We start from the raw sequence: 19,756 nt of genomic DNA, 5'->3' as shown, positions 1-19,756 counted from the left end.
ATAAAATGTGTCTTTATGTATTTTAAAGTGATAGTCTGTTTTGTGTCCCCACGTGTGTAATGGAGTTTTGCCTTTGTCCTGGGAGATAATTGAATTACTTCTCCAATTATCTCCAGGACAGAGAGGAGGAAGCCAGGATGCATTGTGGGAAAGTATTGTGGTTGTATGTACTAAAGTGATACATGTCTGTCTGCTGTTTCAGTCTCCCATTTGGTCCCTTAGGGGAGTGTCCACCAAGTGGGAGACCTGCATAAATACTGGGCAGGTAGCCCTCAGTAAAACAGATTCTGCTTGACCCTCAAACCGATGTGTCGTCTCGTTTTTGGGGGGAATTGGATTTTATGCTGACTGCCAGGAGTGTAAGCAGATTGTATGCTTTTCCTGTTCGGCTGATTCCAGGTTCGTGCGTTTCCAGTTCGGGAGTTGGAAGATTCGTACAGTTTGCAGTTCGGGACATTGGTGCTTGCAGTAGCTGCTGGTCTAGAAAAAAGGGGATTATCGATTTTTATCCCCTTTTGAGCAAAACGGTCCGTTACATACTACTTAAGACACCACTCCTATCTGGTGGCACATTAGATTACACGCGCAGTGCCCCAAATTTGAAGTAGGAGGACCAACCAATCATCTTTTTCCATCTCCCGGTTCCTAAAATCAATGCCATATACACGTCCCCTGATAGGGGACATAACAGGGATTAAACTGATAAGAATAGTACTACTTAACACACCACTCCTATCTGGTGGCACATTAGATTGCACGCGCAGTGCCCCAAATTTGAAGTAGGAGGACCGACCAAGCATCTTTTTCCATCTCCCTGTTCCTAAAATCGATGCCATATACACGTCCCCTGATAGGGGACGTAACAGGGATTAAACTGATAGGAATAGTACTACTTAACACACCTTATAATAACGCAGACAGAGGCAACGCAGAGAGAGAAGTCTGAAGAAGAGGAGTCAGAGGAGGAAGGTGGCTTTGAGGAGGTGGAAGACCAAACACAGCAGGCGTCCCATGGGGCTTGTTGTCACCTTTCGGAGACCCTTGGTGTTGTACGTGGCTGGGTGGAGGAAGAGACCTTCAATGACATCAGTGAGGACAAGGAACGGGACATGGCTAGCTTGGTATCCAACCTTGTGCAAATGGGGAGTTTGCGGTTGTGCAAATCGACGGTTTGCGGTTGTTTGCGGTGCGTTAAACGGGGAGTTTGGTCTGTCACTCTGAAGCGGGCGTAACCCTTACACTACCTGATCGATACAACATCATACCTGATGTTTTAAAGCAGGTTATTCCAAACAATTTAGGAATGTTAGGAGATTTATGCCCTTTATGCCTTTTAAAACTCACCTTATTTCCAGCGCCACGTGGGTCCGCCAGCGCTGTCTCTGCACCCTTTGTGACATAATCAAAATGGCTGATTTTTTGCCAGTGCAATGTTTTCCCATAGAGGGAAAGCATTGGATTGGCTAAAATTGGCACGAGGGTAGGGCCAAATTCGTTTTGGCCAATCAGGACCTCCTCATAGAGATGCATTGAATCAATGCATCTCTGTGAGGAAAATTCAGCGTCTCCATGCTGAGCATGGGGATGCATAATGGCAGAGCTGCTTACTGTGCAGCCCTGAGCCAGGAAGCACCTCCATTGCTATCTAAGGAGTGGCCACTTGGAGGTGTCCCTAGCGGCAATGTAAACACTGCCTTTACTTTGAAAAGGCAGTATTTACATGAAAATGCCTAAAGGGAGCTATTATACTCACCAGAACAACTACATTAAGCTGTAGTTGTTTTGGTGACAATAGTGTCCCTTTAAGTAAGTTTGGTGCCATTGTTGTGTGCATTTATTGTACCTATGTGTTTCTATTATCGGTTATCCCTAATGAGAGTATAGATGTTGAAATGCATTGGTAATATTTTATGGTTGTTTTAGTTTGAAATGTTAAATAGCCAGTATCCAATAAATCATGATACAGAATACTGTTTCCAATACACCATGATAGGTAACATACATTAGTACAAGGGGAAGTCATATCCAAGGATTCTGCTAGTTTGGGGTGCTGTTTCATTTAAGATCAGCTTGTATTAAATAAAATGTTGAGGACTTCAGTATCAGAGAGCTTTACCATTTCTGTGCCACCATAACATACACTACCATTATTTAATAAGAAAATAAAGGTGTTTTTTTTCTTCCTATTTTTCATTTAAACTGTTGCTTGTAGCAAAATAGATCAGAGATAAGTTGCATATCAACTGCATTTAACTGGACAAATAGTAAATATATAATAGTGATGAATTAGACATACAGATTCCAATAAAACCTACTGAAGTTGTCGTTGTATTGCTCCATTAATTCAGAAAACAGAAGACAGTCTTCAAAACCCTGTAAAATATAATAAATTGATTTGAACTTTAATATATAATGCAGTTCAAAATAACACATGCATGAGGAAGTTTATATACTCCAGAATAGATACTTGGGTATCTAACAGAAAAATGCCATAAGCACACACAAGCATTCTTCATTTTCTCCAGCAGTACTTTGCAATGTACTGTGCCATGTATAAAGTACTGCTAGAGTTAATCTATTTAAACAAGACTTTGAAAATAAAAGAGAATATAAATAATTTTGAATTAATTTGAGCACAACTTATAGCTAACTTTTGATAAGTAATTGGGTTTTGTTAAAAGTTACAGTTCCTTTTTAAAGCATACCTCAGTACAACAATTCGTTAATACCAAAGAGATCAAAATTAGAAAAATAATCACTTTTAAACTTCCAATATTACAGTAAATGCACAGCACGAGTTTGCAGCAGATATAACCATCAAATGACAGAAAGAGGCTCCACGATTTAAGAGCCTGTAATTATGTTGCATTGGTTTTTCTAATCCCAAAACACTCTGTAATTTAGCCTACAGCCACAATTTCAGTTGTCAGATCTGATATGGGTAATTAGTTAGTCAGCTTATAAAATACAACTGGGACTGCTATCAGACTACTCACAACCCTTTTTTTTTTTTACAGTTTTGTGAACTGCATTGTTTGCAGCAATCATTTGAGTGATTTACTATTTAAAATACTCTCTAAAGCTGGCAGGCTATGGGAACGATGTCCTAGGTGTGCAACTGCCAAATGTTAGCAATATGGGATTGCCAAATGAGTGCAAAGTGTTAAAGCTGCAATTAACAAAGCACTATACTTATAAGCCACTCTGAGCTGTGACACATTGACAATGGAACTCTGCGCACCATCATTTGAGCAGTGAGCAATGTGGTGCTTTGAGTACCCCTTAGCAGAAATATATACCATTGAATATCCCTTGCGTATTAAAAAGACCTATGACTGAGTGAGATTTCTCAGTCAGTCCCAGTTAACCAATTGTTTGCAGTTTTGTGGATACCCTATAATTTAGTTCAGCAGTCATGAAAAGATATGTATTGCTATACTAACAATTTGAAAAAAAAAAAGCTTTGCCCAATGAATTTAGGATTGGCTCAGTTAGTGCATACAGGATTGAGTGTAGCCTCACTCTATAAAAAAGGTTATTAAGGAATATTATAGATGCTGTAGGTTCTGTATAGCTATGGCTATATATTTTGTGGATTAAAGAGAACCATAATTTCACTGGAAATTATGCCATCACTGAAAGTCACCTGTAACTTATGTTACATTTTTTTTAGTGGTGCCCCATTTCCTGTTAAATGTACATTAAAGGAACAATATATGGCCAGGCATACAAACGTTTATTCCTTAACCTATAGTGTTAAAAACACTAATTTCCGATCCTATCATCAGAATTGACTATCTCTTCCAATCCAATGCTTTTCCCATAGAAAAGCATTGGATTGTCTGAGATTGTCAATTCTGAAGATCTCCGCTAAGGAGGCGGGGTAGGGCATGGAGCCAAATGCCATGCTGGCCATTCATCATTTCCTCATAGAGATGAATTGAATCAATGCTTCATACTTTAGTTAAAATATGCACATCAAAGGTACACAAAATGTGATGCTACTAGAAGTTAAAGTTCAAATAACTAAAATTCTAATGGCTATGAGTCAAGTGAATCTAAAACATGTTTTTTTCAATTTGCTCTCATATTTAGAATTTAACGTTATGCCATTCACAGAAACTATCTATGCATCAGACTGCCATTTGAAAGAAATGTGCGTAGTTAGTTGTTGATCTCTGTTGATGAAGAGAAAAATGAGTATATACTAAGCCTGAGATATTATATATATATAAAATATATATTTGGCTTAAATATTTAATAACTCACAGCATTCATTCCTTGTCCATAGAAGGGCACAACCGCGTGAGCTGCATCTCCCATTAGAACGCACTTGTTGTCTATAGAAAAAGATGAGCACTTTACCGAAATCAAGGCTTGTGGTGGGAGAAAGAAGAAATCTTCTTTTAGTTTATTCCTATATAAAAACACATGCACAACATCAAGTAGAGAAAATAGAAACACTGTTTATCCTGATGACCATGGTTGTCTACTTTGTAACAGAATATATATTGTTTGTACATTTATTCAATATGATTGGTTGCTAATTCCTATAAACATATCTATATTGTTATGCATGGGTGAAAATATTTGTAAAAATGTACTAGGTGAGGTTTAATTTCTGTCAGCACTCTATACAATGTTAACATATACAAGTTCTCTGTAAATATATGTAACATGCTCATATAAATAATGTTTAAACCATTAAATTCATATTCTGTGAATTATGTGGCTGTGGAAATGGTTTAGGAATGTGAGTGATCACTCAAATCATGCCTAAAGTATTTTGTTTCATAAATATAAATATGTCTGGCACTATTGCGCACTTAATTTAAACATAATGTATGATAATGTAAAATTGCTATAAGTTTTTTATATATAAAACCTTATAGCAATTATGTTTAAATGATGACATTATGTTTAAATTAAGTGCGCAATAGTGCCAGCCAAAATATATTAACTTCAAATAGTGGAGACTCCTAATCGGAAAATAACTGAAAAGTGCTGTATTAGCAAAGCGGCATAAAATAAGATAATACTATATGACTATTTTTAAATTTGTAGCATTATCTGAAAGTATATGCAAGTTTAGTATTTTGGACAATAGGTTCATGAGGCATAGGGGGGCCTAAACTGTTTAACTTTCTATGGTAAACCTTAAAGAAACATAAGCTATAGTTATGTTATTGCTTAGAGTAACCCTTTAATTAGTAAATAAGTTTTACAAACATATTTGGTTTTGTCTTATACTGCTCTGTTTATCAAATTTCATGTCACTCCTTGAAAAAAAATCCATAGAAAGGACTGAACCATTAAGTACCAATACTGCAGTTTCTTTTTTTTTTTTATGATAATTAAGTTATACATGTTTAATCGGGTAATCTGATTATCTTCTACAAGTTTATCATATAAATTATTGTTCTCAATGAGGGATATTGATTCTATTTGAGTTGAATTTGGTTACTTGTCCTTTATTCTGGACAAAACTTTGTTATTAAACTTATTTATAGTGTATATTTTCATTCTCTACTAAAATATTAAATATATGTGTATAAAACATATAACATAGGGGCGAGGCCTGACTGGCATGGCAGCCAGACATGCAGAGTATGAGCTCCTCATGAAACTCTAACAAAACTAGCCCCAACAAGGGGAATATACCCTCAGACGGTATCTAAGCGACTAAGCAACTGTCCCTGCATGCGGTGGGGCTGTCTCATGCCTGTCTGGAGCCTTATTTCAAAAATCATGGCTTGAAGTGTATCGAGGCCTAAGCCTGCAGTGATCCTTGGAAGGGAGAAACAGGCGATCTCCCAGGCCTGAACCTGCTAAAGCCGGCAACATTTAAAGCGACTGCCTTTTTACCCTCCCCCCCACCGGACTGGTGGGAGTTATCCCGGTCCCCCATTTGGAGAGCAGCACCGAATCCAGCTAAGAGACTCAGATAATCCAGGGGTCTCGCCACCGAAGCCTAGCCCTCAAGATGGCTACTGCAATAAGGCCTAAGGATACGCATGCACCTGCGAGCCAGACATACCATGCAGAGAGAATTTACTAGGCCTTTGAGCGAATCTGGTTGCAATTCTGGGCCAAAGTGCAATCACGCACAGAGAGCTCAAGCTTGACCAAAAGCTCCCTGCCCACTAATCCAGGACAAACTAAAAGGTTACGGTCGGCTTTGGGAGGCACTACTGCGACATCACCTGCAGTAAAAGTGCGGGAACAAGCAGCAAAATCCAAGATCCAACGGGCTACTACTAAACATACCCCTAGACTGGGACCTCAAATACGTCATGCAGCTATCCGGGAGACATGGAGGCCGAGAGGAAAGAAACGAAGGAAGCTCACACAACCAAGCAGACACCCTGCCGCCCACTAACACTTATCGGGGCCACAGTACACTGGAGGTTACCCGCCCAAGCACAGCCCACACTCTCGGGACGAATTTCCTCTGGGACACGCTTGATCTGCAGGGAAGAGATCCCGAGCTGCTGCCCGGACCATTAAAGGCGAAGGATCCATGATGCAGACCCCGGTACCGGCCTGGGGCTGGGGGGACCCCACACTCAACTCCTGCTTCACAGAGCATCCAGGCGGTCACCCACAACTGATGAAACAGGGCGTCGTCTGAAACTGGACTAATCATCCTAAGCGCACTACTAGTTGCCATACAGTTAGCTCCTACCTATGTGCACGGTTTGCATTTTTATTATGTTTTGCTTTACCTATTATTTTATGAAGTATGAACTTGGAGGAAGGCCTCAGGGAAACCTCTCTAGCTAAGATGTACAGCTACTGTTTATTTTTCATTCTAGTCTTCGTATAAGCGAGTCAGAGCACCAATCATAGTTTAACTACTCATCGATCACATTTATCTTATATGCAGTAATATAAAGCTGTGTATGGGCCTCATGGCACTTACTGCTCTTAATTACTGTTTAGCAAGGGTGTTAAGTAGCACTTAAATGTTCTCACAATAGACATAACTTGGTATCAAAAGTTTTCATTAGTTACTTTTATAAACCTTTTTCTTTTTAGTACCTTTGTCTAGTTTTGCTTCCAGAACGGTTACACGTAATGTGATATTTATTCTAGACATACCTGACTAGCATGATTTACTCAACAAAAAAACAAAAGTTTGTGCACATAATATAAATGCCATGCCACTGTCATAACATGTTTGAAAATGCATTGTTTGCTCTGCTGTCGTGGCGATGCAAGCTTCTTTTGTATATTCTCTGCGCAATAAAAAAAAACAAAAAAAACACATAATAATAAGATTATTAAAAAAATATATGCACATCGAGAAATCAAAGGATACATACTCTCCAATTAAACCAATTGAGTCTGGAAAAAATGTTTTGAAGAAATCCATTACATCTTCCCCTGTGCTTAACTTTTCAAAGTCCTCAAACGGCATGAACAAAGTGCATGTAAAAGATTTATCCTGTAGGAATACACAAACTTCAAAAGTCATATAAACTTTGCAATTTGTAAAATGTTTCATTTGGATTAATTCAAAATGTATTCAGTCTACACCTCCATTGTGAGAATTTAAAAGGAATAAATACAATTAAAACGAAAATACATAAAATGTGTAATTAGTTGGTTCTTTTTTTGTGCAGATAAAAAAGAAAAGTATTCTACATCAGAATGTATACACCGACAACTGTTAAATCAACACCAATTACCATAAACACTAGTAGTTATGGTAGCAGGAGTGCCCTGGCAACCGCTCAATGTAAGGAGTCAAATCATTTAACTACTTATACTTGTAGTCGTTTTTCTTCTACATAATTTTGATATCCACATACTGAGGTGCAAGAATATGTTTTTTGTCAATCATATTTTTATTTTGGTGCCAGCATAACACACAAAATATGCAGTAGCCAAAAAAAAGGTGGATTACATAAAACATAAGCATACATAATAAAAAGCATATACGTGGGGGAGAACTGCACCATTTAAAAACATTTGTATTTTTTTTTTTTTTTTTTTACAAAATAAATACTCTCTATTAAATACGCTAACATATACAGGCTAAACATAAGAACCACTAGCTAAGTAAATAAAATAACAAGTGTTATCTTCACACCTAATGCCAGAATGACTTTGTAAAGTGTATGTTGTTATTGCAAATAAAATCCATGTAGCTTTGTGTATATAGACTTTCTGGCTATATATATATATATATATATATATATATATATATATATATATATATATATATATATTATATATATATATATATATTATATATATATATATATATTATATATATATATATAATGTTTTTATTGATTATATGTATTTTTATTAAGGGAAATAGGGTTGACTTTAATTCTAGAATGTCTGCATTAAAGTGAGAATGCAAGGTGACTATCACACACTGAAGCTTCAGTTCTGGAGTTATTATATACAGCATCCACTCATACTGGGTGGTTTTAACTTTATTCTTAAGAAACAGGGAACATTTTAAAAAAAAAAAAAAATTTACTTATTTATTTATTTTTGCACTATAGCATTTTGGATTTCTTCACTTGCACAATCTAATTTATCGTTTGGAATCCTAAATCAAGTACCACTGTGGTGATTACATTTGTCATTAGACTCTGGAATTGTTCTCAGACTTACAGATGATTTGAGGAATTTGCTAATAGTATGGTAATGTAACTTTTAAACCCTTTCTGTGCAGTAGCATTTATCAATAGACCCCAGAGGTCAGGTCAATGCTCAGTATTATGTTATCCTTTTTTTCTTAAGTCACATTGTTAATAATTACCACTTTAAATAAATAGAATAAAACATGACTTGTGTCAGCACATTTTGGCTATTCAAGTATGTTTTCATTAAACCCCCCTTACAAAAATATTTCTCACACTGCACATATTAACATAAACATATTTCTTTTAAAAAAGGTATAAATCAGTATTCTAAGCAAAGACAAAGATGGAAAAAGTTATTGGCATACTACCAGACCTTAGAATGACCAGATTTTAAGCTAGGCGGGAATAGGAAAGATCTAATATTAAACAACTTATGAGGTCATGTTGGACAGAACACAGCAAATGTGTGCCTGGTTGGTATATAACAAAAACTGGAACAATAGTGGTGCAAGGCATAATCAGAGTCAGATATAAGCAGAGCCTGGAACACAATGAGTAATGCAGAGTGAGTCAGGAACATAGAAAAATGGTGCAACACAAAATCAGAGTCAGGGATAAGCAGGGACACTGAACACTGGAATAACAATCAGGGTCAGGAAAAAATATTTAATGATCTAGAGACCATGAAAGGACATTGTCTAGAAGTCAAAACTAGTGTATATAGGGCTAGGGACATGCATCATAATTGCAACAGTTTTGCAAATGTACATTGCACCATGCAGATTGCCAACTAATTAAAATAAAAGGCTCAAAGATCGCATTGTTTTAGAATGGATGATGACCAGAATTACACTACTGCAATCTAGTACTAAGGGTGGTGCACATGAATTAAACATTTTAGCCTGAATCTGACGCAGATGTGTCAATTTTAGCAACTGTTCAGACTTTGACAGGAATGCCTAGTCTGCTGAGCACCAGATAACTTCAGTACGTTTTCGTTGGTAAGTGTCCTTGTATTATGAAGAAGATATCTAGAATATTGATTAACTCCTGGTTTTGATACGGGTGTGTCAGTAATGGAATAGGACCAGACTTACGCACAGATGCATCAAATATTGGACCAGGACTTTACAGTAGGTTCATGCATTTCATGTCTATCCACAGGCATATTTAGAAAAAATAAATAAAAACATTCCCCACAAGAGGCAACTCTCCAAGAATGCCACAAGTACATAGTAATATTGGTAAGTCAACAGTAATATTGAACTCAAGTTCAGCTTTTCATACTGTTGAACTAAAATAATTCAACTCTGAGTCAAGTTCTATCACATATATACATACTTATCCTCATGCATTACTTAAGATCTATTACACTTACCAGATTAGGAAGGGCAATCATCATAAATGTGTTTCGTGGCCAGATATGAAGATAGTTTGGTTCCATGGCGAACTTTAAAGAATTAAAATGAAATGAGTTGCAAAATTTGAATTCCTTTTGAAAGTGCTGCTGTTGATCATTATCAATAAGCTGATCATGTTTACAACATTTGCTTTTTTAACAAACGGTTAAAAGATTTGTATCTAACATTTCTTTTTTGAGACACAATAAACATTCAGCATTTCTGATGTAGTCAAACACTTCCTTTTTTCTTTCTTCTCAACTATTTTATCAGTAATTTTTATTAAGGGGTTGAAAAGTATGAAGCTGTTTTAATATATCCATCTCTACAAACTTAAGTTACTTTAACCGCTTAAGGATGGAAGCATTTGTCTACATTGTGAACAAAAAACAAAACCTTGAATATGAGCTACAGGTTTGTTCAACCATAATTTAAGGTATTCTCTTCAAGGGCCCTACAGTGAGGAAAAAAAGTATTTGATCCTCTGCTGATTTTGAACGTTTGCCCACTGACAAAGAAATTATCAATCTATATTTTTAATGGTAGGTGTATTTTAACAGTGAGAGATAGAATAACAAATACAAACAAAGGGGGCGGGGCCGGGCCGCCGAGCCGAGCGGCAGCCATCCTTGCCGGCTCCGGCACCAAGCGACACAAAACGCCCGCAAACAGGCACAAAACCTACCACCACCCTCACAAAAAAAAAAAACGAGCAATCAAGAGGTGAGACACCCGGGAGCACAGAGCCGTGATAACGACCCGACAAGCAACGCCATCAGCGCACGGCAAGCCCCAGAAGCCTGAGACACGCTACACAAGCAGGCAACAGGAGCAGGAGAAGTAGGAGAAACGGCCAGGTCCCCCCCCCCCCCCCCACACCCAGCTGGGGGGGTGATCCCGGCCCAAGACTCCAAGCTTCAGATACTGGAGATGGGGACATGCCAGACACACAAGGTATGCCCACATTGAGCTAAAATGGCCGACGGACGCTCCACGTCAATACAGCGAGGGGCAACCTGCGCGCACGTGGCGGAGGCCCTGGCTGAGAAATCCCAGCCCCTGGAACAGAGGATCCCGCAACTGAACCCCAAAGGCGGCGGACCGGTCGGCATGGAGCCGGCTCTGACCTCTGGATTCGGGGGTGGTCCAGGGAATAGGCCCCCACTTCTGTGAGCCCTGTGGCGCTAGAGGGCGCGGGCCCCAGGGCAGACCGATGGCCGGAGGGACGCACACCGGCGCCATGTATGAGACCGGAAGTGGGAGAGGCAAGTTGGGGCTGGAGCTCCAGGGGGGCTCTGCTGCAGCTGGGGAGGTGCAGGAGGCTGGAGCCCTGGCTGATCCTACAGGGGGGGGGAGAAGCTGGACAACTGTAGCCTCTGAGTGCCCACAGAGCGGTGGAGCTTACCGCAGGCACGGACGCAAGCCTTGGAGGGGAAGGAGGGAGACCTGCCGTGACAGGAGAAGCTGGGGGGACTCAGGTGGGAACAACTGACCCACTGAGCGCACACAAACCCTGTAATAACCTACGGCGCAACCATGCTGGAGGGAAGCCCGCGGACACACTAATTAGGCAGTTGGAAGCCTTGCACTGGACAGTCCTCTCCCACAGGGCGCCAAATCACCCGCTCCAGTGAAGCGACTCAAATTTTTCCTTTTTTTTTTTACCTTCTTTTTTCCTTTTTTTATTAAGTACGTTCTGAAACCCCTAAACATGCAATAGCATATCTATAAACTCTTATACCTGCACTGTTTAGGTAGCTACGTTCTACTCTTGACTGACGCGCTATGGAATGAAAACGGTAGCATAGTCGCTTACTACTGTGTACATGACAACCTGATAGCTCCATTATCTACTACTGCACAGCAGCTTAAAAAACAAATACACTCCTAATGTTTAAATGTTAGCAAGTTATTTTTACTATTTGCATATCTACTTCATAGCACAGCTCATTATATTTGTTTAGCAACATATATATGCTGTTTGTGCCAAGGCGCCCATAAAGGCTAAAAGTTATACACGCTGCCTACTCAGGTCACATCTTACACAATACAAATATCTGCTGTTCATCATAATTTTTCAACTCTAGACTAGCACGCATAAAAAGTTTTTACTACTGCTTACTTAAATAGCCAGGCTGTTGCATTGGTCGGCGAATATTAAAATGCTTAAATCTAGGCCCAGAAATGACCTTGCTCATTGAGACATATATATAAGTTACCAACCTTGACGATTATACATTCATTTCCAGGCACGCCTAGTCTGTGATTAACTAACCGCTGCTATAATATTAATAGACAGGATTTATCATTACATCTAGAGTCCTGACTAATGTAATACTCCTGCCATATAGGATTATCGCACTATATGTTTAAGCGGATTTATGAGCTTATATACGATGCATACAGTTTTATCTTTGTTTTCTTTGCCTTATTAGTTTTCTTCAAACCTTTCATCAAGATATATCTGGGTTCAAGCCCACAAAGCGCAGTTATTAGATACTTAACCATGCAGATTAACACTAACGTGCAGCTAGCATAACATGTTATATTGGTTCATTGTGCACAGTCGGTGCTGTAATACATGCCACCCCTGAGCAGCGGGTGGGGGCCCTAAATACTAATAAGGGGGGGACCTAAAGTCCTCCCCCCTGGCCCCCACCCCTGAGCGGTGGGTGGGGGCCCGAAACAAGAATAAGGGGGGGCCTAATGTCCTCCCCCCTGGCCCCCACCCCTGAGAGGCAGGTGGGGGCCCTAAATACTAATAAGGAGGGAACCTAAGGTCCTCCCCCCTGGCCCCAACCCCTGAGCGGTGGGTGGGGGCCCTAAAAAAAAATGTCCCCCCCAGGTGACTAGAGGTCCCCAAACCCCTAGTCATCCCCCCCCCCCAAAAAATAAATTATCCCCCTACCTACCACCCCTCACACCAAAAATAATGAGGGGGGACCTTTAACTAAGTACCTGTAAAAAAAAAACAAAAAAAAACCTTCCATTCGATATTTTATTTCTTCTAAAATCTTTTTTTTTCAGCCTCAAAAAAGGCCAAATAAAAAAAAACATAATTTTACATTAGGGCCCCCACCTGCCGCTCAGGGGTGGGGGCCGGGGGGGGGTCAATAGGTCCCCCCTTTAGTTGACGCGCGAGTGGGGGCTCGGGAGGGGGGACTTTAGGCTGCTCACTGTTTAGATTAATAATAATAAAAAAAAATTCCCAGATTTTACTATTAACATGACGTAAAGTCATGATTTTATTAAAGACACGGAGGCGAGTATTATGCATATCTCTTTCTTTATAACTCTCAGCAGCAAAGATAGAGAAATATAAATATATCAAAACGAAAGAAAAAACTGTATAGGCACACAGGCAACCAATCACATAACAGAGGAAGTGACTATAAAAGGCCTGTGTCTCCCACAACCCCCCTCTTTCTTGCGAACCGAAGACCAGGAAACATGAACATCCTCACACACCGGTAAGAACAGGAAACAGCAACAAACTGAACTTCAAGCTACAAAAGAGAGAGAAATATGGCAAAATCCAAACTCCAAACTGAAACTCACCAAATAAAATTCGTCAGGAGCAGTCTAGGAACTCAAACCTAGAATATAGAAAATTACCATTAGTACCAAACCATAGAAACTTGAAACCTCATCAGTAAATATACACAATAAATATATATAATAAGGGGCGTGGCCTGACCGCCGAGGAAGATGGCAGCATAATCCTGTAGCTCCCTCTTCCCCACTATTTGAATCCGCAAACATCCGCAGTTACGAGCACCCAAAACGCCACAGACAACCCGGACAACGTTGTATTGGGCACCCCTCACACGAAGCAGAGACATGGGTGGCGGAAAACAAAAAAAAAGACCCCAAAGAACAGACTCCATCTGTCGCCACGATGTTCCGCTCCCAACCGGAGCCCGAAGGGCCATCCTGCCGCCAAAACATGACGGACAGACACACAGCAGACAGAGATGGAAACACAGCCGACCCCAACAGCCCTATGCGGGACGCCCCACTCACCCTGCAAGTAATGCGACAAATGCTCCACGAAGCCACGGCAGACATCAAATCCCACATGGCAACGGAGCTCGACAAAAGGCTCGTAGGCCTTCGTGAAGATATCACATCCCTGACACAGAGAGCAGACGATACCGAAGAACACATCACGGAACTCACCTCCAAATCCCGTGAACACTCCCAAGAGCTTGCATATCTATACGCAAAGATTGAAACCATGGAGGAAAACATTGAAGACCTAAATAATAGGTCGCGACGCAACAACATTCGGATCAGAGGCCTACCTGAAAAGGTAACACCAGAAGCTCTCCACACCACCCTAACAGACCTGTTCCGCACTATACTACCGGAGGCCTCCACACAGGACCTACTAATGGACCGAGCCCACCGAGCACTCAGGCCACCGACCCTCAATTCCGAATCCCCCAGGGACGTTATAGTCCGCATGCACTTCTTTGCGATAAAAGAAAGAATCCTCAACCTCTCAAGAGACAACCCCCCCCAATATCAAGGGACCCGTCTGGCCTTTTTCCAAGACCTAGCCCCATCCACACTAAAGAAAAGAAGAGACCTCAAGCAGCTCACCCTCACGCTGAACCACTACGGAATCCGCTACATGTGGGGTCACCCCTTCAAACTGATCGTCAGAAAGGACGGCCAAACGCACGTTCTGGTGAGTGCGACAGAAATGACCCCCTTTGCGGACTCACTGGGACTTACCCTCCTACCAGCCCAGCAAACAAACTCCATGAACGTGAGAAACAGACCACGCACCCAACGCGACAGGCTCTCGGACTCCCCTCGCCGAACGCCACGGAAGAGGCCCCCCATGAGGCCTGAGGAACAGAACTAAACACAGCCCTATCACCTCTCACATGTGCCTCCGACCGACACACCCGCAAACAACTGCTCCCCTGGTTGACCCAACTTGGTATCCCCTCCGACCTCAGACCAACGCTAGAGACCTGGAAAACACCCTGAGACACCCCACGGACATAACCCCCCCCCCAGGTCTCCCCAGAATGTCACCTATACCGCTCAAGGAACTCAAGGAACTCAATGGACGTATCCACCCGGACAGCCCCGCTATGCTCCCACCCGGATGCTCCTCATGCACCTACCTGGACAATGGAACCGCAACCGACGCCCCCCCCAGGACCCGAACACGAACCGGACCCACCCTCGTCCAACTAGCACCAAGAACTAGAGACTCTAACACACGGTGCAAGTCACCCACTCATAGATGCTGACCTAGGAGGGGTATCGTATTATCGTATTATCGTATTCTGTTACATCGTTTTGTATTATTTATGGTTGCTGCACGTGAAATTGTTAAATAATGTATTGTGCTACAGCACACGGAAACGTCTGACTAAGATGGCAGAGTCGATGCCTCCCCCCCCCCGCCCCTGATACTTAAGACCAACACTAGATACCCTGGGGGACCCCAACTACTGCTAATATACCCGGCTCCCGGATATCAACCACCCCAAAAAGCAACCCACTCACACCTGGGACCAACCTTGGGCTCCGCCTACCCGCCCACAAACCCCCAGACACCCGGCACAGGGCCCGGTGACAATCAATAATTAAGGAGGGTACCCGATAACGCAGGGGTAGGGGGAACCAGAGCCATCGACACTGTCACGAAGACGTTATATCCTCATATGTCTTATCCTTACATGTCTGATCCTCATGTATCATGCTGCACTACCATGCCGGAGACCCCCCCCCCCCCCCCCCCGATGGATACCCTACAACTTAACCCCTCCACCGACCAGCAACTCTCTCATGATACATGTAAAGTTTATTTGTCGGGATTGCTGTATTTATTTGCCTTATTTTCTGCAGCACTTCATATAACATGGTAATAGAGGCATAGGAAAGGAGAAAACTTGACACCTAGATGCCACGACTCCCCCCCCCATGACACACCGAACACCAATCACGGGACTCCGAGTAGTGACACGCCCAGACAGGAGAGACGCCCACGCCCGACCCACAGTCCGCACCTCAACGTCCCATGGGGACGCTGACTTATAAAGCACACACCTCCCCCTAAAACCACCGCTGACCGCAGAGACAGGTAAGAGGACCGCCAATCACACTACCCAGACAAGGGGACCCTACAACCCCAGCAACACGACAGTTAGACTACAACCATGACTACCACACTCAACCCCAGGTCGGATCGGATCCTCAACCTAAACAGGCACCCCTAACGCACAATGCCCCTCTGGCCCCTGACGGACCCCCACCTCCACTGCTGGAAGTCAAGCCGCGACAAATCCCCACCCAACACCGCCCACACGGGACGACCGCAATATCCCTAGGAACCCACACCGCCGACCTCCTAACACATGACGTACAACTCGTAACCCATAACACATGAATCTAAGCAGGGAAGAGGGAGGCTCCACTCCTCGCCCACCTCACCCCCTACACAGGACCAAAGGTTCACACCGACCGGTCAGAGACCCCCACGTCCACGGCCACCCCCACATACGACCTGGCAACCCTGTCATAAGACCAGGTCTACCGTGTAGACAACCCCCCATTTCAGACACCTACACACCCACTACTCACACGATCTAAAACCCACCCCCGCCCCCTCTCCCCCACTCCTCTCTCCCCCCTCCCGTCTCTCTCAGTCTTCATTTTTCCACCCGCTACCACCTCGCGTCTCCTCCCCCCCCTCGCTCCCCCCCTCCCGATGCCGAAGAGCCCAACAACCGGACCCACGGAGAGGCCAGCCCACACCCCAAGACCGGAACCCAAACCCAAACCTAAACATCTCACCTGCATATCCATAAACTGTAAAGGCCTAAACAACCCGATCAAAAGACACCGCCTACTTAGATGGGCGAACCGAACCAAAGCCGACGTCATCCTGCTCCAGGAGACGCACTATGAAAACTCCAGAGCATTCCCTCTTCGCAATAGATATTATAGGGACTGTCATCTAGCGAACTCCCCAGCCGAAAAGAAAAACGGGGTAGCCATACTGGTTCGCACCTCCTGCCCACTCACAGTTACACGCACAGTGGCCGACCCACAAGGCCGATACGTCACAGTTACAGGACACATAGGCCCCCATAGGTACGCAATCACCTCCATCTATGCCCCTACCCTCCCGGACCCGAACTTCTGGGACACCTTCCAGACCCACCTCCGACTCTTCCCATCACACCATATGATCGTAGGTGGGGACTACAATGCGACCCTAGCCCCGGACATAGACAGGAAAAGGACGCATACCCTAGGCACAAGGACCCCACCAACTACCCGTACGGACAAACTACTACAAGCATTCGCCACGCGAACACAACTAGTAGATATTTGGAGAACGATGCACCCCACCACAACAGACTTCACCTTCTTCTCACACCCCCACACCTCGTACTCGCGCATAGACATGTTCCTCACCTCCCCCACCCTACTCCCATATATAACACAAACATCGATAGGGTCGATCACATGGTCAGACCACGCAGAGATCCTCCTTCAACTCATCATCCCAGACACTACCAAAGTGTGGTCCTGGAGACTCAACCCGACCCACCTCCACAACCCAGCCATTAAGGAAGCCATCAGACAGGACATTCAAACCTACTTCGAACTTAACAAACACTCAGTATCTTCAGCGGGCACCCTATGGGCGGCGCACAAGGCCGTTATTAGAGGCAAGCTGATAGCAACAGCCACAGCACATAAAAAGAAACAACTAGCAGAACTCGAACTACACCTCACAGCCCTCAGGAAGACAGAACTTCTACACAAAACAAATCCTACACCCGCACTGACAGCCCAACTGCAAACGCATAGAAACAGCATACAAAAATTTATGGCGCAGGACTCCCGAAAAGCACTCCAATGGACGAGGCAGATGTTTTATGAAAAGTCAAACAAGGCGGACACGTTACTGGCTCACAGACTACGCCGGCGGCAGAGAGCTAAACAGATAACCCAAATAAAAACACCCGACGGACAAATGCACACGCTACCTCACCAGATCGCGAACGCCTTTCAAAAATACTATGCCTCACTCTACGACCATACCCCTGACATTAGACAGAACCCCGCCCTTGCGCAAACGAGAATAGAAGCATTCCTGGAACGCATCCCCCTACCCTCACTAACGGAAGAGGGCCGCCAAACACTCTCCACACCAATCACCACCGAGGAAATCGCACAAGCTATAAAATCCCTTAAACCGAACAAATGCCCAGGACCCGACGGTTACTCCGGCCTCTATTATAAAACTTACCCGACGGAACTCCTCCCGCACCTACTAACACTATTCAACTCCATCATGGACGGAGAACCCCCCCCCCCAGACATGTTAAGGGCAAACATATGCCTGATACCGAAACCCGATAAAGACCACCAAGACCCAGGCCACTACAGACCCATTTCACTACTCAACACCGACATCAAAATCCTCACGAAACTACTCGCCAATCGTCTTCTCCCATTCTTACCTAAACTGATACACCCGGACCAAGTAGGTTTCATCCCCTACCGCCAGGCCAGCGACAACACCCGGAGAACATTTGACCTCATCTGGCTTGCAAACAAACGCAACCACCCCACACTCCTCCTCTCCCTAGATGCCGAGAAGGCGTTTGACCGCATCCTTTGGCCCTACCTATTCACAACCCTCAACAAAATGGGCTTCCCCGAGACCTTTATCGGAATGATCAAAGGACTGTACTCTCAACCCACAGCAAACCTTCTCATCCCAAATACCCAACCTCCCACCTTCACGATCCACAACGGTACAAGACAGGGCTGCCCCCTCTCCCCTCTCCTCTTCGCCCTCTCCCTGGAACCCCTCCTACAAGCAATTCGACAGGACACAACCATTACCGGCATTAAAAATCGAGACACAGACTATAAGGTGGCGGCCTACGCGGACGACCTCCTGCTGACACTGACATACCCCACGATATCCCTCCCCCCACTGCTGACCCTCCTAGAAGACTACGCAACAGTGTCAGGATACAAACTGAACCTCAACAAGATGGAAGCCCTCCCAATCCACATCCCCCACACAGCCTTAGAGGCACTTAAACTGACACACCCGTTCCGATACGAACCGCAATCCATACAATATCTAGGAACGCGACTACCGGCAGAACTCAACATGACGTACCAAATTAATTACCGCCCACTATTAAACAAGGCAACACAGGACTTGGAGACCTGGCAACACCTCTCCATCTCTTGGCTGGGCCGCCTGGCATCAATAAAAATGAACCTCCTCCCACGATTCCTATTCCTATTCCAAGCCTTGCCCATACCCATATCCAAAGCAGACTTTAGATCTCTACAGACACGCATAGACAAATTTATCTGGGCGGGAAGGAAGGCACGGGTCAAAAGAGCAACATTATACGTACCGCATAAAATGGGGGGACTGGGCCTACCCAACTTGTGGGATTACCACCAGGCGGCCCAACTCGCACAAATACAGAACTTACATGCCCCAGTTGGGCAAAAAATCTGGGTAGATTTGGAGCACGACCTGCTCGGTCGGGACTTCCCCTCCCTACTTGTATGGCTACCAAAAAACGACAGACCACAGACCCCCCCAACAACACCCGCACTAACGCACTCCATACAACTCTGGGACCAAGTCACCCGCAAACATAAAATCATTAACTCCCCATCCCCGTTGACACCCATATTACGCAACACCCAATTCGAACCGGGAATGACCCCACAGGA

At 43.6% G+C, this 19,756-nt stretch overlaps 1 protein-coding gene across 2 annotated transcripts in view; it reads right to left on the bottom strand.

The window, feature by feature from the left end:
- KMO (kynurenine 3-monooxygenase) overlaps nt 1-19,756 on the bottom strand; it is a 185,667-nt gene that overhangs the window by 64,733 nt on the left and 101,178 nt on the right. For both annotated transcript variants that reach the window (XM_063443370.1, XM_063443371.1), the window contains 4 exons: nt 9,985-10,056; nt 7,326-7,447; nt 4,270-4,417; nt 2,316-2,373 (listed from right to left, as the gene is read on the bottom strand). In XM_063443370.1, the coding sequence (XP_063299440.1) occupies nt 2,316-2,373; nt 4,270-4,417; nt 7,326-7,447; nt 9,985-10,056 (400 nt within the window). The remainder of the gene's footprint in view (nt 1-2,315; nt 2,374-4,269; nt 4,418-7,325; nt 7,448-9,984; nt 10,057-19,756) is intronic.

This window comes from Pelobates fuscus, chromosome 2 (genome assembly GCF_036172605.1).
Source record: "Pelobates fuscus isolate aPelFus1 chromosome 2, aPelFus1.pri, whole genome shotgun sequence".
In the NCBI taxonomy this organism is placed as follows: Eukaryota; Metazoa; Chordata; class Amphibia; order Anura; family Pelobatidae; genus Pelobates; species Pelobates fuscus.
This window is presented reverse-complemented; position numbering and strand designations above follow the sequence as displayed.